The sequence below is a fragment of the Culex pipiens genome, chromosome 2 (assembly GCF_016801865.2).
Source record: "Culex pipiens pallens isolate TS chromosome 2, TS_CPP_V2, whole genome shotgun sequence".
NCBI classification, from domain to species: Eukaryota; Metazoa; Arthropoda; class Insecta; order Diptera; family Culicidae; genus Culex; species Culex pipiens.
In genome coordinates this window covers 184,420,797-184,445,304 of record NC_068938.1, presented here as the reverse complement: position 1 = coordinate 184,445,304, position 24,508 = coordinate 184,420,797, and the positions used below count along the sequence as shown (strand labels likewise).

Below are 24,508 nucleotides of genomic sequence, written 5' to 3'. Positions count from 1 at the left end.
AATATTTTACTAAAAATTTGATCGTTTTTACGAAAAAAATAATTATTTAGATGATAAATGGTAAATTTTCATAGTATCACTTTATTTTGTATAGACATTTTTTTAAACAATTGTTTATCAGTTTTTAAGAACTTTTTTGTATTTATTTCCCAATAAAAAATGTTGTTGCAGCAATTCGTAATTTTTTCCATACTAAAAATCCATATGGTACACTTGCCCCACCTGAGCAAAAATTTTTAAAAGCTCTCAACAAAAATCACCAAAAGTTAAATCATACTTTCTAATAGGTGCAAATCATTGGTTGGAACACTACTGATCAAGGAAAAATAGCATTTTGATAAAATGAGCCTTATAACGAACCCTAAGCCTTATTTTGTACTTTCCAAATATTATTAGAAAACAAAGGTTTTTAGAAAAACTTCATTAAATCTAATGCCCCGTGGCGTTTAATTCGTTTTGGCGGTTATGTGGTAGTAGAATCAGCTAATTGCATTGCTAGCAACAATTCCTCATACTGGAAATAATCAAAATTGTAAAAATTACGGCCGTACGAGTGATTGTTCCTCTTGCCCCATATGGTCGTCTTGCCCCACCTTCCCCTAATTAAAAAAAATGAAAAACTGCGACTATTTTCAAAAAAGTTACCTAAAAATGGGTTTAACTTGAAAACGGTGCACTTAATCAAAATTTTACTAATGTACTTTTTGATTGTAAATTTGATTTTACATCGAAAAATGAAGTTGAAAAATTTTTGCGACCAATATTTCGATTTTTTGAAAAAAAAATAGTATTGATTAAAAAATTCATAACTCGGTCAAAGATTTTTTGAACAACCTGGAAATTTCTGAAAAGTTGGCATTTGATGTCCTCTAAAACAAATCAAAAAATAAATAAAAAATTAAAATAGTGTTTTTTTGCAAATCAAGTTTAAGTGACAAAAAGTTAAATAAAAAATCACCATTTTTTACCGTGTATCATTTTTTTCAGTGTAGTCCATATCCATACCTACAACTTTGCCCAAGACACCAAATCGATCAAAAAATTCCTTCAAAAGATACAGATTTTTGAATTTTCATACATCATTTTTGTATGGACAGCTGCCAAATTTGTATGGAAAATTATATGGACAAAGTAATGATGCAAAATGGCTTCTTTGGGCATACCGAAGGCACCAAAAAAGTTTCAGTAAGATTAAAAAATACAAATAAAATCGAATGACCGAAATCTGAGAGAACTGCTCGGCTGCAAATTATTGAAAAACACCTCTTTTTCGCATGCTCAAAAATTGAAGGGGTCGTACCGCCCTCCGTCACGAGATATAAAAAACAGACCTCAGATTCGTGATCAGGGAAAAAAGTTACCCCTTTGGACAAAGTTTCACGCAAATCGAAGAGGGGTCGGGGCAACTGCTGTGTGAGTTGGCGGAGAATTACCCATTGATGAAATTAAATTTGAAGACCCTTACATGGCAAAACATCCTTTATTTATTTATATAGTCTTTGATAGTCATCCAAGGGTGTAGATTGCAAGTATGAACTGAAACATTATAGTTAAACCACCTAATTTCGGTGCCGAGTTGATTCTACCATTGCAGGCTTGACCGTCACATATGTTGCAGTTTTCAGTCCCAGTTACATTACACACGTTGACATTTACATCAAAATCCGACAAGCAGCCCCGTTCAACTGAAATATTAAATGTCATAAAACAAATTCAATTTAAACTACTGAAACATACAGAACCCATTTAGAACCCGCGAGTAGCACCGATTGCCTTCCCGGTAGTTTGCACAGAACATTGCCGAGTCGACCTGCTCCGCGTTACAGCTACTGTCCAGGGTAGTGACCTTGCACTGATGGCACCGCAGCCACCTCTTGTCGTTGCAATTGTCCCCCTGACAGGACACACACAAAGGATGATCGTTCAGCGTGGATGAACAGGATCTAATACCAGCCTCGATCACCTCGGAACAATCCCGGATAACCTTGGCACTTGAAGCTATACTGGTAACAAGAGTGACGCATGCATCGGCAAGTCTTGAGCAATCGCTGCTCAACGTTGAAGCTATTCCTTCGATGCAATCTGTGGTTGAGTTAAAACAACGTTGGCACTTGGTGAGCTTCAGTGCGTCCCGGGCCAATCCGTTACATCCGTCGTTGAAGCAGATTTGGCAACTTTCCGGCTCCACAATACATAGTACATCTTCGAAGCCACAACCGCGAGTTACTTAAAACAAAAGTTAAAACGTTAAAACCCCATTCGATCAAGCAGTTTGCAACTCCTCAACCTTGCCCACCATTCAACCTTGCGTAGCAATAGTTCCACCCCGCAATTTGACCACAAAACTCGGGCGAACTCAGCTGCTCCTCGTCACATCCGACGTCACCACTTCCGCAGTGGTGGCATTTGGGCCAATAGGCACTGTTGCAGCCATTTCCCACGCAGGACCGGCAGGTTTTGTCGTTTAAGCACTCATCCAACGGGAGATCCAGCAAGCAACCTCGAACCACGTGGCCACCGACGAGACGCGTGTAGCAGCTATCTTCCTCCGGAAGGCATTCGCTTGTGTGGTGGGTGCCTTCGGCACAGTTTTCGTCAGACTCCGACGTGCACTGCAGGCAGTGCATGTTAGCTGTTAAAATCGTGATTTTTGGTATTCACTTCAAAACTATTGTTGACCAACTCAAGCTTACCTAAAATTTCATTTGTGAACAGAACCAAAATCAGTCCGAATGAAAAAATAGTTTGGCCTAACATTTTCGAAAATTGCTGTATAAAAAGTGTTCTTTCTACTTCAGCTGCACCGATTGCACTAACTGTGATGGTCAATACGTTAAGTGGATCTACGTGAAACTAATTTCCTGAAAACAATTGAGAAATGTAAATAATAGATAACTTAAGCAGAGGTTCCCACAATTGGTTCGACCTCAATCAATCGTCAAACCGATCTAGAACCGATTTAATGAAAAGAATTGTATCTATATTTGAAATTATTTTCATTTGTTTGTGGTTGAAAATGTCCTGAGTATTCAGACAATAACTCAAAAAACATGAATGTAAAATTCGATTTCTAGGAAGATCGATTCTTTCTTTAAAAAATAAAACCTGTTTGAAATTTATGGACGATCTGATCTGCACATTTAAACTACTAGGATTTAACAAAAATGACTTTTTGGCGAACGCCAGGGGGCCTGTTCCGGTGGGCATATCCCAAATATGAGCGTGATTGGACGTAACAGGAACTGACGCAATGTATTTGAATTTTAAATTGGATTTAAATCTTAAAAATGCATTTTTTTTAAATGTCTATTTTTGAGGCACATTTGCTTTCTTGGCTTGGTACCGTTTTTTGATATCTCGTGACGGAGGGGTGGTACGACCCCTTCCATTTTTGATGGAAAAATAGAAATTAGAAATTTGGTGTCAAAGAGACTTTTATGTAAAATTAGACGCCCGATTTGATGACGTACTCAGAATTCCGAAAAAACGTATAATTCATCGAAAAAAAAGACTAAAAAAGTTTAAAAAACTCGGCCATTTTCCGTTACTCAACTGTAAAAATTTTTGGAACATGTCATTTTATGGGAAACAAGCCTTCCCGACAAACTTCGTTCTGCCTTTTTTTCGTTTTTTTTACATTTTTTGATTTTTTGCTTATTTAGCCTCCTGTGTTCAAAATATGATTTTACGTAACTTTCTCCGTACAATTTGCCGATGCTCCGGAATCGGTTCCAGAGTGGCCAAAGTATCAATTAGTTAGCGTAAGAACCTTCCTTATGCTTATACGAACCCAACGCAACAAAAAGCACCTCGATCCGACGCTCCGTATTGAACTGATTCGCGTTCGAACAAAACCGTAGAAATTTTTTATATACAGCAATTCCCCACGAAAACAGCATGGAAAAAAAACAAAAGTGCTCGGATCGGGCTCAAAATTTTTCTGGGGGTTCCCTGGCCGAAATAATTAGACCCGTATTTTTTTGTTTGGCCATTAGGGTGACCTACGCCGTGTTAGGGTGGTCTGAAAAATGGCCATTTTCGTCGATTTTCGCAAAAACCACTTTTTTCGAAAAATCATAACTCCTCGCCATTTTAACCGATTTCAATTGTCTTATACGCAAATGAAAGGTGATAAGTCAACCTTTCAAAGAAAAATAGTAAGAAGTTTCAAAAATCTAGCCTAACATATGAAAAGGGCGTATGAAACTTTAAAATGCCGTTTTGACGGTGTCTGGACCAAAGAGCCTATGTCTGGAAATATTTTTATCAGATTCCCCGGACATTTTTACATAACATACTAAAAAATGGGAGGAGTTCATTAACAGGATTCCGAGATATGATTTTTTGAAAATAAAATCCGTGTTTTTTGACGCGCCGCGCGCAAAAACCGGAGAATGACGAAATTGGCAAAAAATCAACATTTTTCACTAAAGCTGCGATAACTTTAAAATTTCAGCGATGACCTATACATGTCTGGGTACCAAAAGTTGCGTCTCTTAATTACGAAAATTTTGGTACCCAGACATGTATAGGTCATCGCTGAAATTTTTAAGTTATCGCAGTTTTTGTGAAAAAAGTTGATTTTTTGCCTATTTCGTCATTCTCCGGTTTTTGCGCGCGGCGCGTCAGAAAACACGGATTTTATTTTCAAAAAATCATATCTCGGAATCCTGTTAATGAACTCCTCCCATTTTTAGTATGTTATGTAAAAATGTCCGGGGAATCCGATAAAATTATTTCCAGACATAGGCTCTTTGGTCCAGACACCGTCAAAACGGCATTTTAAAGTTGCATACGCCCTTTTCATATGTTAGGCTAGATTTTTGAAAATTCTTACTATTTTTCTTTGAAAGGCCAACTTATCACCTTTCATTTGCGTATAAGACAATTGAAATCGGTTGAAATGGCGAGGAGTTATGATTTTTCGAAAAAAGTGGTTTTTGCGAAAATCGACGAAAATGGCAATTTTTCAGACCACCCTAACACGGCGTAGGTCACCCTAATGGCCAAACAAAAAAATACGGGTCTAATTATTTCGGCCAGGGAACTCCCACAAAAATTTTGAGCCCGATCCGAGCACTTTTGTTTTTTTCCATGCTGTTTTCGTGGGGAATTGCTGTATATATAGATTTAATGTACTTTTTGAGTCTACATTGACCCAGAAGGGTAATTTTTTCAATTAGAACAAAATTTTTCATTTTAAAATTTCGTGTTTTTTCTAACTTTGCAGGGTTATTTTTTAGAGTGTAACAATGTTACCGTAAACTGGGGTCAATCGGGACACATGGGGCGAATTGGGACAGCAGTTTTAACCATGTTGGAGCACAATATTTTGATTTTTCTGGTTGGTTTCAGTTAGAACAGACTCGGGCCAACAATATGTGTACATCCATTTCCAAATTAAAAAGCTTTAAGTGCTCTAAAAACTGCTGTCCCTATTCAGACTGTAGTCCCGATTCACCCCAGATTACGGTATACAAAGTTGTAGAGCAGACAATTACAAAAAAATTGATATATAAACATTCAAACATATCATGTTAAATTTTCAATGCATTCACTAAGAATACATTTTTTGAAAATGTGGTAAGTTTCAAAGAATAATTTTTTCATCATTTTTCACAAAATACCGTATTTTTTCGAAAGTACTCGATTTTTCATAATGTGCAATATGAATATCAAACGAAGCAAAATTATGTACACAGAAAAAAATATTCCTGTAAATTTACATTATTTATCATGTACCAAAAGGTATCATGATAAATGATGTATATTTACATTAGGTTCATTGGAAATTTACATTATTTTCATTGGAAATTTACATTAGTTTTGAAAATTTACATTAGTTTTGGAATTTACATTACTTTTGGAAATTACATTAGTTCAAATCAACTAATTCTGATTGGCCAATGGGAATGAGAAGCTTGACTTGGATTGCAGTAAGAAAAGGGTGTGGCCTATGTTCTATTTTAAAATGTTTGAAGCGGGCAGCAAAAGGAAATTCGGATTTTAAAAAGTTGTTTCACAGGTAGGGGACGCTTTCTCGTCGACAGCCATGTGGAATAACGCTGGACTGGAATCGAACGGACGACGGGTAGGATGTTCGGTGTTACTGCTGCTACCCGCTGCCGACTGAGCCATCTTCGCATTTTATAAACGAGCGGCTAAAGCATCAACTTGTTCAGGTCGAGGCTCAGGCAGTGGGCAAGCGAAATATGAGAGCGATAGAAAGAGAACCAAATATAACTATTTTTAGTTCGGGTAGTTTTGAAGTCAACGTTTGGCAGAAATACATTGGATATATGATTTACATTAAACAGGAATTTACAGGAAGCCGAACACGGGTAGAAATTCATCAGATTTGAGTTTCCATGCGCAACGTTTCCATTAGATTCATGATTTACATTAGATTTAGATTTACATTGGAGTAATTTCCATGACTTTTTACTCTTTACATCATATTTCAACATTACATTGAGTGAGTTTACATAAGAAACAGTAATTACGTGCTGTGTAAATTTACATATTTTTTTCTGTGTATGAGTTAATTATGAGTTCATTGTTGGAAAATACTAAAATTTTCAATAAAGCGACATGGATATCAAACGAAGAATATAACGATAACGGAGCGAAATTTGTCATGCATTTTTTTTGAAAATACTAAAATTTTCTAACTTGCGTCTTTCAATTACAAAAATTTTGGTACCCAAACATGTATAGGTCATCGCTGAAATTTTCAAGTTATCACAGTTTTAGTGAAAAATGTTGATTATTACCCATTTTCGTCATTTTCCCGTTTTTGCGCGCGGCGCGTCGAAAAACCCAGTTTTTATGTTAAAAAAATATCATATCTCCGAAACGTGTTAATGGATATTCGCAATTTTTTGATATGTTATGTAAAATATTACAAGGAATCATGGAAAAATATTTTCAGACATGGGCTCTTTGGTCCCGAGACCTTGAAATCGGCAAATGAAATTTTCATAGGACCTTTTCAAATGTTCAACTAGTATTTTTGGCTCCAACATATTTTTCCTGATAAGCTAAACTAATAACCTTTCTTTTGAATTGTTGCGCTCCAAAATTGGTTAAGCCGTTCCGAAGATATGATTTTTTGAAAAATGTGGAAAATCGACGAAAAACGCAATTTTATGGACCACCCTATTTCGGATAAGACCACCCTAATCGCCAAACAAAAAAATACGGGTCTAATTATTTAGGCCAAAGAACCCCCACTCCAAATTTGAGCCAAATCAGAGCACTTTTGATTTGGAGACTTCCTGTTTGACGTGGAATGGCTGTATTTATTAGGGTGGGTACGGATTTTGAAAAGTTCTCAGATCAAGTTCTGGTGTGGTTCCCCTTGTAGGGCGTACCCATAGTGACTCTCACGCCAAATTTCAGCTCATTTGGTTAAAAACTGGCTCGTCTCTAACGGGTTCAAGTTTACATGGAAATTACAGGCCTGGCGAAAACATGTAGAAACTTCTAGGATGGCCAGAAATGAGCGGAATCGTCTGGAGAACAACTTCCCTTAAGAGACCAGGTCGATTCGTTCAACCCCCATCGAGCTCAACGGCAATACATCCGGGGTTTTCGGAACCAACGGTTTTCCCCAGAAAAGCATCAAATTTTCCTTAGCATGCTATGAAAGCTTGATGAACACCGCGACGCCACATGTCAAACTAACTAACTACATTTTCAAAAAATATATTTTCGGTGAAAGCATTGAAAATTTAACATGATATGGTTAAATTAAGTCGATTTTAGAAAGATTTTAAAAATGAGTTAACGTTCATTATCTACGATAAGATTATCGCCGATAGAATGGTCGAAATGACGATAACGATAGATTATCTGTATTTTTGAAATTTTATTTTTTTTTAAATTTTTACCTAAATTGATTTTCAAAATAAGCAATTTAACCTCATTCTCATGATTTTAAATCGGATTTCAGAATATTTAAAGATAAATGCAACTAAGCGATAAAATCAAAATGCAGAAATTTTTTTTTGATACCCCATATTGACTTTATTGAAATAGAAAAGATCAGTTTTCATTAAAAAATATACTTAAAATAGTTTTCAATTTACTTTGCACCTATTGAGATTTTGCAGCGCGACTATGTTTCAAATATAGCTAGCTCCAAAGTGAGGTAACTTGCCTAAAATCGTATGCCTTTTTGCCGGATTTTAGAACAAAATTGATTATTTCTCATAATTCCCTACTTCAATCCTAGTGAAACTGGTTTCAAAAGACGAGAAAAATTGTTTGCTTTAAAATAATGAACCTCAATTTTTGGACGCGCAAAAATTTGCGAACTTTTTTTTATAAAACATGTTTTGGAACATGAATTTCCCCGAATGACTTCAATGAAATAAACAGTTATATAGTTAATAACAGATGTGTTAACGTATATTCAACAATTTTTATTGATTTTTTTACAGACTTTCTTGCCAAATAGTCCAAATTACTATTTTTCTAAATTTACAGTTTTCTCATAGAAAAATCAAACAAATATTGGAAAGTTGTTAATACAAATCCGGCATAAAATTTATGAAAATGTTAATTGTGAAGGAAAAAACACATTTTTTAAAAAAATCATAGGTTTACGGTTCGAACACGGAACCGGTTGTTGCGTTTGAAACGGAATTTGTATACGATTCTAATTAGATTCCGTTTCAGAATTCGGATTGATTTTAATGGGTTACTGCTTATAGAGAATTTGCAGCAAAGCTAAAAGACATTTGTCGCTACCTATGAACAAATAGCGTCTCAGGTTTCATGAATGAAAATAAAAAAAATATTAGGTTACAGTTTTATTTTTTAAATTTGTATTTATTATAATATATTATTATTTATTATTCACTTTGTTAGGAAGATCTTCATTTGCAAGATCTTATGATATTTTTTATGTGAAAGTCAATCTAAAATGTATCCATCAAAACCGCTGCAACCACTCCCAGCAACAAAACTGTTGAATTGATCATAAACTGTCCGGCAGAGTTCTTGTATTTGTTGCAGCCAGGATCCGCACAAAGCTGGCACTTTTTTTCGTCCAGGTTGTCACAAGCATTAGCGTTTGCTCCCAAATCTGACTGGCAGCCACGCTCGACTGAAATTTAAAGATTCTTAATTTAGTAACATAAACAAATCTGGAGCTTTTTTTTGAAAAGGTCCAATAAATTAAATTTCCAGTTTTTTGCTTTTTGGGTGTTTTTGAAACCACCTTGAGTCAGGGGTATTAAAAACACTCAAAAAGCAAAAAACTGAAAATTTGGTTTATTGGACCTACTCAAAAAAAAAAAAAAAAACTCTAGAAATGAGTTTAAATTACTTACAAACTCCAACCACCGTTCGCGAGTAGCACCGATCGTTTGCTTGATGATTTCTGCAGAATTTAGCCATGGACTGGTTAGCCTTCTCTTCGTTGCAGCTCTTGTCCACGTCGGTCACCCTGCACTGATGACACCGAAGCCACGGATTTGCGTTACAGTTGGCACCCTGGCAGGCCACACACGTAGCATCGGTGGGATCAGAGCAGAGCCTTACGTTATCGGCAAAATCGAGACATCCGCGTTGGATTTTGCCATCTGGTTAGAGTTGATTTTTTTTAAAAACTATTTGGATTTGAAACTACTATAAGAACATACCTCTGATGGTGGTGAAGCAAGGATCACCCAATCGGGAACATGACGTAATTATTGCGGAGGAATTTCCGTAAACACAATCATCTTCTAATGAGAAACATTTCTGACACTTGGATTCGGTCAAACTGGTTTTGGACAAACTGTTACAGCCATCACTGTAGCACATCTGGCAGGTTGGACGATTTCCTAGGCATGCAGGGTAGTCGGAACCACATCCACGAAAAACTGAAATGTTTAAAATGTATTGTGAATACCCGTTAATTAAAAAAAATCTATTGAGGCGTCTATTACCTATATCATTGTTCAAACTAGCGAAGCAGTAGTTATCCGAATAGAAAACACTGCAAAATGAAGCCTTACTCGAATTGGACTGCTCATCCTCACATCCAACATCAACATTTTCAACGCACGTGTGACAGCGAGGCCAGTAAGCGTTGTTACAGCCACTTTGTTGGCATTTCACGCACATCCCTCCGTTACTGTCACAGCTGGCTTGCTCAATCGCGTTCAGATCTGCGTAGCATCCGCGGATCAAGTTGTCGTTATAAATTCGAAAAAAGCACTGATCATCCTCCTGGGTACACTCGCTGGGCTCGAGGTTTGCCCTGGCACAGTTGGTATCGTTCGCCGAAGAGCACTTTAAGCAGCTTATTTTTGCTGAAAAAAAAAACATCGTGAAATAGAAAGCTGTGACTAATTTTCTGCACGTGTGGTGAGCCATCTCGTTGAGCTTATCAAAGTTTAAACACACATGTCTCGTTTTGTTTGGTCAAGATAGGCATAACATTACAACCTGTATCGATTTTTGCAACAATGTAAAGAGTTATTTATTTGTTAAATTTAAAAATCACGTTTCAAGAGCATGAGCATGAGCATGAGAGACCACCCATGGTTGTCCTTCTCCGTTGCTGAACAGGACCATAATATCCCATCAGCACAACCGGTCACACGCTTCAACGATCAAATGATGTTTCCCTTATCAACAGCATGCATTAATGCGCTGAAAAGATAAAACATCACGATTATCAAAACTAGAGCCGGTGCGAATAGGAAACAGTCGTTGGCCACCAACGGCGCCCGCCATGTCAGTTTGTAGATCTCGAGGGAATGGGACGGGAATGTTAGTTAACACAGGCTGCTACCAAGGGTGGGTTCTATACGATATCCACACCCCCGCGTGTGCCGGAAAACTACTTCTACTTGGGATTTTGTTAGTGGGTAAGGGTAATGGTCAGGATTCAACATAGAGGATGATGATGCGACCCAATAATCAATAAATTTTGTTTAATGGTGTGATGTATTATGCATTCTCAAGGCAATCAGTCGGAGTATGCGGATGAGACTATTCCCGGTTATTTGAAGTTGAGTTTAGCATAAAAGATTTAATCTTAGACAGCCGGCTGTGGAAAGATAAAACGAAATAAAATGCGAAAACGCGAAACCGCCCGGATTGAAATACACGCACAATCGGGGGGACAACAGAGACGGAAACGGCAACGAAAATCCTGTGTGAGGACCGCGACGCACACCGTTCAAATTCTCCAACTCAACTCTAAATTTAAAAATCACGTTTCAAATCACCAAACCATCATTTTAATCATTACATACCAGCGATAATTTCCTCAAGCAGCAATAAACCGGCACAAAAGACCAGCAGTGTTACAGTAATCCACTGGTAACAAGTCATCCTGAATCGATCCAAGTGATGCTCTGCTTTCTCCAATGACTCGTGACAGACTAATCGTTCTTCTGGAGCCTCACGATTCCTGTATATCCCTTGGCATGTTGATTGCAACTGATAGGGAAAGCTTTTGAGAAGGAGATTTAATTTTTAGTAAAATAGTTTAATTTTTAATTTGGCTAAAACTTTGTGATTCTCATTCTTCCTTTAAATGTTTAATTTAAATAAGAGGACATATCTAAGAAAATTGAAAAAAAGGTTAATTTTGTAACGTTGAAAATGTTATGGTTGAATATTACCAGGATTGATATCGAATTTTGGGGAACTAAAATAAAAATAAATTGTTCGCTCTACAGCATTGCCTTGGCGTTCTCGATTGCGAGATTCCTACTCGAAACTAGGTGTCCGAAGGCTTGATTGTTGAGGCAATTGCAGCACCTAAGCTTCCATCTACGTCGGGATTCGAACTGATGACCTTTGGATTGTAAGTCCAACTGCCTACAAGTGACTCCACCGAGACAGGACCCAGGAAGACGACTCCTACACCTGGACTGAACTAATCAGACAAATCGTCTGGGATCGATCCCAGGCCGATGGACAAATCGACAAAAGGTCAATAGTGGACAAAGGTCAAGTGGACAAAACGTCGAAAGGACAAAAGGTCGAATTAAAAAAAAAATTGAAAAAAAAACTTTTGATATGAGCCGAAATGCATAAATATAGAAAAGCATATAGGGGAAATATACCCTTTTTCAGCCTATTTCTATTATCGGCCTATCAGCACTTTGATTATGAATAACAGCTTTCATATCGTGTTTTTGACTGTTCCAAAGTAATAAATAGCTCAAATAAAAGTGAGCAAGCAACTCTCTATTGTTGATACATCTGAAAATGTTGATTAAAAACGGAAAACGGCAAAAGTGATTAGAATTGGTCGAACGGCTTAGAGTGACTAAAATGGGTATATTTCCCCTATTCTATATTCTTAAAATTAGAGATCTTCTAAAAAAAATTGCCCCCGGTTTGTTGGAGACTTTTTGAATACTACCGAAATTTGTTATATATGCTACTATATTTTTGAGGTCAGATTTTTTTAATGTGACCATGAAGGATAGATTTAAAAAGAATACTTTTTCATTTTCGGAACTCTACGAAAGAATGGAAAAGTCACTGAAATATTCCAACGATTTTTTTTATTAATAAAATAAAAACTTTCAAAATATTTTAGAAGTCGAACTTTTTTCAAAACCGCTAATATTTGAAAGAATGAAAAAAATCACAAAAACATTAGAACAGTCAAGAAAAGGTTTTTTTTTTAATAAAATAAAAACTTAAATTTTGAGCGTAAAAATAATTGGTCTTCATTAAAAATTTCACAATTTTCTTTCATAAATGGTTCCTGACGTGGCTAGAGTAAAATATTTTAAAACGAGATACCACATTGGAGATTAATACATAGAAAGAAGTGTTGTACCAGCCAGAATATATAAAACTATTCTATAAACAAAACAAAAAAAAAAAAACAAAAAAAAAATGTTTGAATCGATGTACGTATTTTTAACTCAACTGGTCCTTTACATATTCGTTTTAACAGATTTGTAGAGAAAATTCTTAGCTTTAAAACCCCTTTTAAAGTTTGTAAATCTGTTTAATTGACAAACGGTATTCCGCTTTACATACATCCATTTTTATGCGAACCTCGAGTGACCTTGACCCTCCGGTGTCACTAAAAAATCAGCCTTGATATGTGTTTAAAACGTAAGGATTTTCTCTACAAGTCTGTTACAATGAATATTTTTTGCCTTCCTCACCTCACTGAGGCAAGGCTAAAAAGTCACTCGAAAATTGAACTTCTTAAATATACCTTCTAAATATACCTTCACGTATACATATCGACTCAGAATCAAATTCTGAGCAAATGTCTGTGGGGATGTGTGTAGACATGATTTTTTTTCCACACGATTTTCTCAGAACTGGCTGAACCGATTTTGGCCGGGTCAGCCTTATTCGATTCGTTTTGGGGTCCCATAAGACCCTATTAAAATTTATTCTGTTTAGTAAAGTATTTAAAAAGTTATGTTGACAAAAAGATTTTTGTATCTACAAAAAAGGGTGATTTTTTGCATAACCTCAAATGGCCGGGTCTTTTTGTTTACGTTCGAGAGTCGCGCCAGATGCGAAACGCCCGGTTGCCACATTGCTTCAAATGAGAGTCTGCATGTTTTCTGGAAAAGTCTGTATCAGGTATATATTTTTTTCATAAACTTATTTTCATTATTACTTTGTAAATGTGAGGAAGGCACCAACCACCTAATGGTGGATTAAGAAACGTTTTTCAAGAAGGATCCACTTAAAATGCAAAGTCAATTAAAAATCCTTTCATAAAATCAAATATCTGAAATTTTCCTTGATACAATATTTTTGTTAATACAGATTCTGATTCAGGCCGGTAAAACACAACATTGTTAAGCATTGAAATTGAGAAAAATCTAATTAAACATTAGAAATTAGAAACCTTAGGGTAGTATCCAATCTTTCGAAAAACACAGGTATTTTTTTTAGCATGAAACACTTATTTTGACTTTATGTCACATCCCAAATAGACAGTTGCGCATAAAGCTCTGATCTCTGATGTGAAACCTGGCACAGTTGGTATTGTTCGATGCAGAGCAATTTGTGCGGAATCTCAATTAGAAATATACACAACCTGGCTGGTCTCATTTGTCACACGTGCTAAGTACCATCCCATCGAACTTATCAAAGTTTAAACGCTCGTGTCTCGCTTTGTTTGAATAATAGTGACACAATTTTTATTCACATATTATCGGTTTGTGATAAATTGTATTGCAATAAAAAAAGGGGGCTAAATTTCAAAATTTTGAAGTAGAAGGAAACACAAAATGACAAAGCCTTAGGGTCACAATAATGCTTATGTCAAAAATAAAAATGACGTTGAACTTAGAATTCTTTTATAGATCTTTAAACTGTCAAAAAGTATACAAGTGATTTTGATGCGAGTCGGATTTGCTTAATTAAGCAAAAACACAATGTATCACACTAAAAATTTATCTTTTCTATTACATAACAATATTTAAATTTACCAGGTGGATAAACTTTAGGTTATAAATATTTAAGTGCTTAAATATTTATGACCTAAAGTTTATCCACCTGGTAAATTTAAATATTGTTATGTAATAGAAAAGATAAATTTTTAGTGCAAACAAATAGTTTTAAAACTAGTAGGTACAGCATATCTTTGTAAGTGGGTGATGAAGGATCGAAAAATAATAAGACAAATGATTTTTGCCAACCATTTTTTTTATTTCAACACATTTTTATTGAAGAAATAATTCAAAAAATGGAGTTCTTGAATGGTTTCAGCGTCACGAAAAATAGAAAATGGGACTCATGTTCCTGACAAAGTGCTAATCTACCTGTTTTAGAAAGGTCTGGAAAAAACTCATTTTTTTGCGAGTTGATGGTGTTTGGCTCAATGCTAAATTTTTAAATAACGACCACTGCAGTGTCTGGTGTATCAAATGATGAAGTTACGATTGTTGATTTAGGGTATAAAATATATTTGTTTGGATAATAATACTTCAGTAAAAAAGATGTCTAAACTTTCAGCATTTTTTTACTACAAGAAAATATTTAGAAAGTTATATGAAATATTACAAGAGAACCACAGTTATCAATCCTAGAGCCAAAATTACTAAGTTGATAGTGAGTCGCCTCACTGAGCTCCAACTGTTGCATCCTGGCTCCGAACATTGTTTGTCCACGGAACTATTTGGCTCCAGATCTGACAGGCAGCCTCGTTCGACTGTAAAAAAATACATTGCGTAAGTTAAATGTAAAAAGATAGACTAGAAAATATCTCACAATATCCATCGGATGTACGAGTGTAGCATTTATCGCCTACTTGTTGTTTTTTACAAAACCTTGGAGTAGAAACTGCTGTCTGCTCTTCCTTACAATTATTAAAGTAAAACATTTCTTGCACTCCACATTGATAGCATTTCAACCATGGATTTTGGTTGCAGTTGTCACCTTGACAGACAACACAGCTTGCATCGGATGCTGAAGTGCACTCGTTGGAACCGATCGAGTCAAGACATCCACGTTGCACTTTACTATTATAGTCGTTGATGGTCGTAAAGCAGGGATCGGCTAATCTGGAACACTCCATGTTCAAAGCAGTAGAACTTCCATCAGCACAGTCGTTGCTCGACGAATGGCACTGCTGACATTTGGTTGTCTTCAATTCAGCTTTAGCTTGTCCGTTACAACTATCCTTGGAGCATATGTGACAATTGGCACTATTTTGAAGACATTCAGGGTAATCCGAGCCACAACCACGCGACACTGGAGAAATGAAAATGTTCTCAAATCATGTTGTAGAACTAAAGCCAAAAATGTACCTCTTCCATTGGTTAATTCAGCGTAGCAGTAGTTGTTAGTTGAAGAATAGCGGCAGATGGTAGCGTCTAAATCGTCTTGCTCGTCAGCACATCCTGCTTCACCAGCTTCACTGCACTGGTGACACCTGGGCCAGAACACATTGTTGCAGCCAAAGCCAATGCAGGCGACACAATTGGGTAACGTGCCCTGTGCACATCTGTAAAAATCTTGAAAAATCATCTGATCACCACAGCCCCGCTGTACATGGCCATCGACAAGCCGCGTGAAACACCACTGGTCCCTTCTACAGCTACTGGGTTCGATGTCTCCATTGATGCAGTTGGGATTGTCCCTTGTGGAGCACTGAATGCAGCCGATCTTTTCAGACGCTGGAAGTACAAAAAGACAAAAAATAATTTAAATTATGACTACTCTGAAAAAATGTAAAAGCAGCAAATCACAAATGAAAATAGTTTAGCTAATATACATACGAATCTGGGCCAAAGCTGTGCCACTGCACAAGAGCGTGATTAGAACCGTTAACGAAGCTGGGCGAAACATGGAGAGCTGCTTGCAGTTTGAAGGATCAAATTGAACTGATAAGAACTTGCTGAAAGTGTGGTATATCGATGACTGAACGACGGCAATAGGTACAACCCAACCCCGCCTTTAGACGGGCTTAGATTTGAAAAATCGCCAAAAATCAATTTTTCATCCAATTTTTGATCTTTAAAAATCATTGGAACTCTTAAAATTTTAGAAAATTTATGGGTTGGAAGTTTTACTTGTTTTATGTGACTGTGCCAATGTTTTTAAAAATGTATTTTTTTTATGGGTCAAGTTTGGCTGTGTTTTTTACTAACATTTACTCTATTTTAAGTAAAAAGAAGTATGCAGTAATTTTTCTAGTGTCCCAGACTATGCCTCTACGCATATTTTACAAATTACAATGTAAAAAACAAGCAAAAAATGGAAAAAGTGACTGTAGAAACATGAAAATGATATAGGTGGTAGAATAAGTCAAATACTAACAAAAACAGACATAAACTAAACAAGATTGATGCAAACTAAAATACTAAAAATTAAACAAGAAAAACATAAAACAAGAGAAATAAAGTTTATCGTAGAACAAAAGTTACTCAAAATGACCTCCTGAACACGGGAAAAATAAAAACTTTCGAAAAAATATTTGGGCAGTAGAGGGTTAAGTAAAGTTAACTAAACACAGGTTGAATGTTTGAATCATAAAATCTAAATATCTCGTCAAAAAAGATTAAATCAATAAAAAACACATGCAATTCTTATGTTTTTTATTGTGTTGGCAATTTGAATGCTACTTTGTAGGTTTCGTGGATGTCATCATCAAAACCCATCAAATTTTGTTTTCTAGATCCTAAGTTTTTACCGAAATCGAAAAAAATACTGTTATTTTATAGAATTGAAATATATATCAACTGTACCTATTTTCAATTACCTCTTCATTGAGATTAGGTATATGAAACAAAGTTGACTTTATAGCTGTCGGCCACCATTGCTAGTACCAACCACTAGTGTCTTTATCTACAAGGACTTCGCCGCCCTGGGCTCCTAAGTGTATGAAAGTATGGCACGGAGCGACGGCGCCGAATACCCATATTTACACAAAGAATTTTAGAGCGTATAGGTATAGGTAGGTATATGAGTATTGCTAATATTGCTAACCTGAAGGTGATGACTTCCATCTTTGCCATGATTTTTAGTTTGAAGATATTAACACCTCAGTATTTCTCTAGAATTTCGGCTTTTTTGAGATATTTTGTTTTGTATTTTATCATTTGGATTTTGCCCTTGGATTTCCTATATAAAAAAGCCTATTTGCACTTTTTACATATTAAGTTTTTTTTTGCTGAAAAAAATAGTTTCGTTGAAAATTATTATTTTAAAACCCGGGGTGACTTTGATAGTCACTGTGTTTCTCACTAATTTCAGCCTACAAGTGCGCATATTGAATTCATTAAGCTAAATTAACCTTTGACATCAAACATAAATAAAAATTTAAAAATTTCAATTACAAGCCAGAGACTTAATATTCTTATGAAAATGCTGTTGGAAAATGTAACAAACACTACATAGTACACACTAAGATTTTTTTACCGAATTCGGTAGATGAAAAATCGGTAAAGTTTAGATCGATAAACCATCTGTCAAAATGAACAAAATGATATCGAATTTCGGTTGTACGATGAACAATATTTTTTACCGAATTTCGGTAAGTTTTTACCGAATTAGGTTATTTTCAGTTTACCGAACTGTTCAGCAGTTGAAAATTCGGTAAACTTTACCGAATTCGGTAAAAAATCTAAGTGTGTACAGTTGGTTTGCAATTATTATTTTTATAAATATAAGTATAGACGGAAAAATATTTTTTTGCGAAATAAAAACTTTTGCTATGCTATACATGAGCAGTTCTCTTAGATTTCGGTCATTAGTTTTTTTTTTGTATTTTTTAATCCGACTGAAACTTTTTTGGTGCCTTCGATATGCCCAAAGAAGCCATTTTGCATCATTAGTTTGTCCATATAAATTTCCATTCAAATTTGGCAGCTGGCCATACAAAAATGATAAATGAATATTCAAAAATCTGTCTCCGGCAAATTTTTTTATATTTTTCAGGGGACATAAAATAAAAACTTTTCAATAAATATAATAAATTTCCAGGTTGTGCAAAAAATATTTGACCGAGTTATGAATTTTTGAATCAATACTGATAATATCAAAAAATCGAAAAATTGGTCGCAAAATTTTTTCAACTTCATTTTTCGATGTAAAGTCCAATTTGCAATCAAAAAGTACTTCAGTGAAATTTTGATAAAGTGCACCGTTTGCAAGTAATAGTAATTTTTTCAAAAATATTTTTTTCGAAGGTGAAATTTTTTTTATATTAGTATTGATTAAAAAATTCATAACTCGGTCAAAGATTTTTTGCACAACCTGGAAATTTCTCAAAAGTTCGCATTTGATGTCCCCTAAAACATATAAAAAAATAAATAAAAATAGTGTTTTTTTTGGCAAATCAAGTTTTAGTGACAAAAAATAATTAAAAATCACCATTTTTTTTACCGTGTGTCATTTATTTCAGTGTAGTCCTTATCCATACGTGAGTCGGTCCGATTTTAAAAGACGGGAAGCCAAATACTTAGAAAAATATTTGCAACAGGCTTATACGAATGCTGAGAAAATTTCCTGCAATCATTTTTGCCATAAATTTTTAGAACCACTATCTTTTTGAAACTTTGTGAGATGTTTTTTTTAATTTCGTTAGAGATGCGTTCCTAGTACATTATGATGGAGACGCATGGTGTTTTAAGTCCGATTAATGTACAGAATTACGATTTTTTTAAAATCATGTCTCAAATCTTGTTAATGGATCTCCCTTATCGGATATGTGAAGTTAAACATCCTGAAAATCATAAATAATTATTTTTAACTGTGAGCTCTTTGAGACCTTAATAAGCAAATACAGTTTTCATCAATCATCAACAAAAAAAAGGTGTTTCCGGTTATCATCAAACAAAAAAAGAATCTTTTTTCAATATTTATTACCATTTTTTTTATAACTCTCAAATTCATCTAGCTTATATCAACTCCGTATACAACCATGAACATCACCGCAGACATCAGCGCCACTAGCTTCGAATCGAATGCAAGCTTGCTTGCAAAGTTGTTCAGCTCATCCGGCGAGATAGCGTTACAGTTGGCGCCATCGCAAAGTCGACACCGCTTGTTATCTAGCTTATCACAGGCATTCACCGCCTTGCCCAGGTCCGACTGGCAGCCACGTTCCACTGTTGGTGTTTGAGAGAAATGTTTAGAAATTAATTTGAGTTTTGATAGGTTTAGTCTACTTACAAACTCCATCAACGATTCTGGTGTAACACCTGTCTTCCGAGTCGTAAGTTTGGCAGTATGCTGAGTTGGGCTTGTCTGAGCAACTATTATCAGTTGTGCTGGTTTTTTTTTTTTTTTTTTTTTTTTTTTTTTTTTTTTTTTTTTTTTTTTTTTTTTTAAATTTATATTTATTCAGATTTTCTCTTCCATGTACATTCATTTAGTTAAAATATTATTGAGTGTCCAATCACAATCGATGACTTTTCACCTCAATTTTAAATACTAGCAACTTTCATTTATTCATGAAATATTGTAGCTTTCGCTATTCAGTGATTTCAAATGTAGGAGGTCCTACATGTACAAAAGGTGAAAGGGATACCTTAAAACTAACTTATAAACTATATAAAGAGCGGATCAATGCAGCTGAAGACTGCAATGATTTTTGTCGAAATGTATCAATTATCTTATTGGACATAACATCCAAAGTGTCAACTTCGGCTAATTGATGAAGTTCACTGGTGCTGAACCAGGGAGGAAGTTTCAGAATCATTTTCAGAATTTTGTTCTGAATCCTCTGAAGTTTTTTCTTCCTGGTTAAGCAACAGCTTGTCCAGATCGGCACAGCATAAAGCATGGCAGGTCTGAAAATTTGTTTATAAATTAACAGTTTATTCTTGAGACAAAGTCTAGAATTCCTGTTTATAAGTGGATACAAACATTTAATATATTTGTTACATTTAACCTGGATACTTTCAATGTGATCCTTGTAAGTAAGGTTTTTGTCAAAAGCAAGTCCAAGATATTTCACTTTATCCTCCCACTTTAAATTTACCTCATTCATCTTTATAATGTGATGACTTTTTGGTTTAAGAAAATCAGCCCTTGGTTTGTGAGGGAAAATAATAAGTTGAGTTTTTGCAGCATTTGGAGTAATTTTCCATTCTTTCAAATAAGAATTGAAAATATCCAAGCTTTTTTGTAATCTTCTTGTGATGACACGAAGGCTTCTACCTTTGGCGGAGATGCTTGTATCATCAGCAAAAAGTGATTTCTGACATCCTGGGGGCAAATCAGGCAAGTCAGAAGTAAAAATATTGTATAAAATTGGACCCAAAATGCTTCCTTGAGGGACGCCAGCACGTACAGGTAGTTGATCAGATTTGCTATTCTGATAACATACCTGCAGAGTACGATCCGTCAAATAATTTTGGATAATTTTCACGATATAAATCGGAAAATTAAACCTTTTTAATTTCGCAATCAAACCTTTATGCCAAACACTGTCAAATGCTTTTTCTATGTCTAGAAGAGCAGCGCCAGTAGAATAGCCCTCAGATTTGTTGCTCCGAATCAAATTTGAAACTCTCAACAACTGATGAGTAGTTGAATGCCCAAGGCGAAATCCAAACTGCTCATCAGCGAAAATTGAATTTTCATTAATGTGCGTCATCATTCTTTTAAGAATTATTCTTTCGAATAATTTACTAATAGATGAAAGCAAACTAATGGGCCGATAGCTTGAAGCTTCGGCAGGATTTTTGTCCGGTTTCAAAATCGGAACTACTTTGGCATTTTTCCAACTACTGGGAAAGTATGCCAAATCAAAACATTTGTTGCAAATTTTGACCAAGCTACTTAAAGTTGCTTCAGGTAATTTTTTAATTAAAATGTAAAAAATGCCATCCTCACCAGGGGCTTTCATATTTTTAAATTTTTTGATAATAGATTTTATTTCATTCAGATCTGTACTAAAAACTTCATCTGATGAAAATTCTTGATCAACAATATTCTGAAATTCTATTGAAATTTGATCTTCAATAGGACTCAAAACATTTAAGTTGAAATTATGAGCACTCTCAAACTGCTGAGCAAGTTTTTGAGCTTTCTCCCCATTAGTTAATAGAATATTATCACCATCTTTTAAAGAAGGGATTGGTTTTTGAGGTTTCTTAAGAACCTTTGAAAGTTTCCAAAAAGGTTTAGAATAAGGTTTAATTTGTTCGACATCTCTTGCGAACTTTTCATTTCGCAGGAGAGTGAATCTGTGGTCAATAACCTTTTGCAAATCTTTTTGAATTCGCTTCAGTGCAGGATCACGAGAACGTTGATACTGTCTTCGGCGAACATTTTTCAGACGAATCAGAAGCTGAAGATCGTCATCAATAATGGGAGAATCAAATTTGACTTGGACTTTAGGAATAGCAATATTCCTAGCATCCAAAATTGCATTAGTTAAAGATTCCAAGGCTGAATCAATATCAGCTTTGGTTTCTAAAACAAAATCATGATTTAAATTATTCTCATCAGTTGTGCTGGTCTTGCATTGATAGCATCGTAAACGATTTTCTGGAAACAATCCCTTATAGCAGTCCTCGACTTCACAAATTGAACAGGTTTCGGTTGAACAAGCTTGAGCTTCCTCAGCTGGCAGGTCTCCTAAACATCCTCTATGAAGGACTCCATCTTAAAATACATAAGTTTATAGATTTGTGTATACTTGGTAACTAAGATTCTCACCAGAATCTATTCTGGAAAAACACTTTCCAGCGGACTCCACCCTGCAAGGCTTAGTTGGTGCAACTCCTAAAAGACAAGCTCCGTCGACATCATCCAAAGTGTTGCACTGCTGGCAGCGCTGCCTTGTATGCAACTCGTACGCCGCATCCTTATTGCACAAATCCGTCCCGCAGGATCTACACTCCAAGCTAGTTTCGCACGCATCTTCCGCCAAATCAGCTTCACAACCTCGCGTCACCATGTGATCCTCAATCCTTTCGTAGCACCTGTTGTCGGTGACGTAATTTTGGCAGAACTTTCGTTCTGAATCATGTTGTTGTTCGTTACACGCCGAAGTTCCGTTGCACTGATGACACTGAAGCCACCGAATCGTATTGCAGCTCTCGGTATCGCACATCAAGCACGAGTCATCTTCGGGATTCTGACACTTTCGGTGATCTTCTTCATTGAGTTTTGAAAGGCAGCCTCGTTCAAGAACTCCGTCTACTACCCTTGTGATGCAGACATCTTCCTGTCCACAGTGAGTGGGGTCGGCGGCACCCGCTGCACAATCCGGATCACTCAACGAATCACACTGATGACACAGACTACCCTTGAACGTAACGGAATCGTCCTTGTTGCAAGCATCGCGATCACACACCAGACACTCCTTATTCTCAACACAAGCTTCCTCTCCAAGATCCGCTTCACAACCCCGCTCAACTCTCCCATCAACGAACCGCTCGTAGCACAAGTTCGGTTCCCTGTAGTTCCCACAGTACTGTGCGTCCAGAATCATCTGCTGTTCCCCAGCGCAAGTCTCGTTCAACACCTCGCTACACATGTGACACGACCGCCACACCTGGTTGTTGCAAGCATCCCCATCACCGCAAGTTACGCACGAAAAGTCTTCCGGATCTTCGCATCTGGCACGCTCAGCGGGATCCTCGATGTCCCCCAGACAGCCGCGTGTGGTTACACCGTTTCCGAAGAAGCCCTCCACGATACGGACGGTGCACAGGTCGTCCGGAACGCTGCACGGGTCGGGCGCCTTCGTGCCAAGCATGCAGGCAAAGGTGGAGGTGGTGCACTTGATGCAGCTGCGTTGAGCTGATGTTTGGACAGACAGCAAACTCACTACAAGTAACAGAAGTAAACTTTGGCGATCCATTCCGTTTGATGATTGGATTGAAATGAGCTGAGTGATAATTGATGGATTCTTGTAAGGAGTTATCTTTAGTCGCGAATCACACCTCGGTCGGGAGATAATAAGGCTATATCAGAAGTATTGGACAGGCCGTAAAGCTACCGGTAGAGACAACTGTGCTAATCTATTGAATGTTTGCAAGATTGTGGGTGTAGTAAAGAGATATGTGTAACAGTAGGTTGAACATAGGAAAGGTAATATTTATGTTATTAAGTCAATCTTCATGCATGACGATTTTGTAAGGCAAAAAGGTGAAAATCGGACCAGGGTTTTTTTATGGGTCAAAATTTTTCTGGGATACTTGGCCAAATTAATTAGACCCGTGACCTACACCGTGACGTCCCAAAAATGGTAATTTTCCCAAAAACCACATATTTAAAAAAAAAAAAACTCCGTGCTATTTCAACCGATTTTGTCATGGACGCAAATGAAAGGTGATTAAATGACCTTTCAAAGAAAAATATTTTGAAGAAGTCGAATGAAACTTTAAAATGCCGTTTTGACAGAGTCTGGGCACATTTTTTTAATCGGATTTCATGGTAATTTTACGTAGAATATGAAAAAAATGTGAGCCTCCCATGAAGAGGTGTTCATTTACAGGATTCCAATATGAAGATCGGGCAACCCTGTCTCGAGATATGGCCACTTAAGTGATATCGATGTACTTTTTGGAAGCCGGATCTAAAAAATAGATGAAACTTGTGTACAGCCATTGTTGTGAGGAAGGCTCCAACCACATAGGTGGATTAAGTTAGTTTTTCTGAGTACAATGACCCTTTGTATGACCACAAAGAGTTTAAAATGGATTTTTAAATCAATTTGGAAAAAATAACCTCGCGGTCCTTCTTGACAGAAAAGTTCCTACTTGACAGCTCGTTCCAAGGGGACCATAGTGGATCCATCGAAAAAATGTTGTCTTGTCAATATTTTTTTTGCATTAAAATGAAAAAAAAAGTGATCAGAAATGGTTTTTAATCGTGTTTTTTACCGTTCTATATAAAAATTTACATAGGGCTTTACTGCCCATAATTGAAAATTCGGCTATTATGCCAAATCAAGTATTCCGAGAAAAACGCGTTTTAGTGTTTGTCACAAAATCTCCGTCAAAGCAATTTCCCATTAGAGTGGCATATTAGCCGTTTGGTTTTTCGCATCGGCAGCGAAGTCTAAACACTATTTCAGTGAAATTCAAGTTCCAGAAGATGCGTT

At 36.2% G+C, this 24,508-nt stretch overlaps 3 protein-coding genes across 3 annotated transcripts; all 3 read right to left on the bottom strand.

Annotated features, from left to right (window-relative positions):
• Positions 1-1,461: 1,461 nt before the first annotated feature.
• Positions 1,462-2,827, bottom strand: LOC120415381 (uncharacterized). The gene is made up of 4 exons (XM_039576905.1): positions 2,694-2,827; positions 2,288-2,632; positions 1,738-2,226; positions 1,462-1,685 (listed from the first exon to the last, which is right to left on the bottom strand). The coding sequence occupies exons 1-4, from the start codon at positions 2,755-2,757 to the stop codon at positions 1,507-1,509; spliced, it is 1,077 nt and encodes a 358-aa protein (XP_039432839.1). The 5' UTR covers positions 2,758-2,827; the 3' UTR covers positions 1,462-1,506.
• Positions 2,828-8,814: 5,987 nt separating this feature from the next.
• Positions 8,815-11,414, bottom strand: LOC120415392 (uncharacterized). The gene is made up of 5 exons (XM_039576918.2): positions 11,256-11,414; positions 9,939-10,304; positions 9,651-9,872; positions 9,339-9,590; positions 8,815-9,112 (listed from the first exon to the last, which is right to left on the bottom strand). The coding sequence occupies exons 1-5, from the start codon at positions 11,332-11,334 to the stop codon at positions 8,925-8,927; spliced, it is 1,107 nt and encodes a 368-aa protein (XP_039432852.1). The 5' UTR covers positions 11,335-11,414; the 3' UTR covers positions 8,815-8,924.
• Positions 11,415-19,331: 7,917 nt separating this feature from the next.
• Positions 19,332-23,254, bottom strand: LOC120415389 (uncharacterized). The gene is made up of 4 exons (XM_052707064.1): positions 22,114-23,254; positions 21,365-22,059; positions 19,618-19,723; positions 19,332-19,553 (listed from the first exon to the last, which is right to left on the bottom strand). Exons 1-4 carry the CDS (start codon positions 23,156-23,158, stop codon positions 19,339-19,341), a joined length of 2,061 nt encoding a protein of 686 aa, XP_052563024.1. The 5' UTR covers positions 23,159-23,254; the 3' UTR covers positions 19,332-19,338.
• Positions 23,255-24,508: the final 1,254 nt, after the last annotated feature.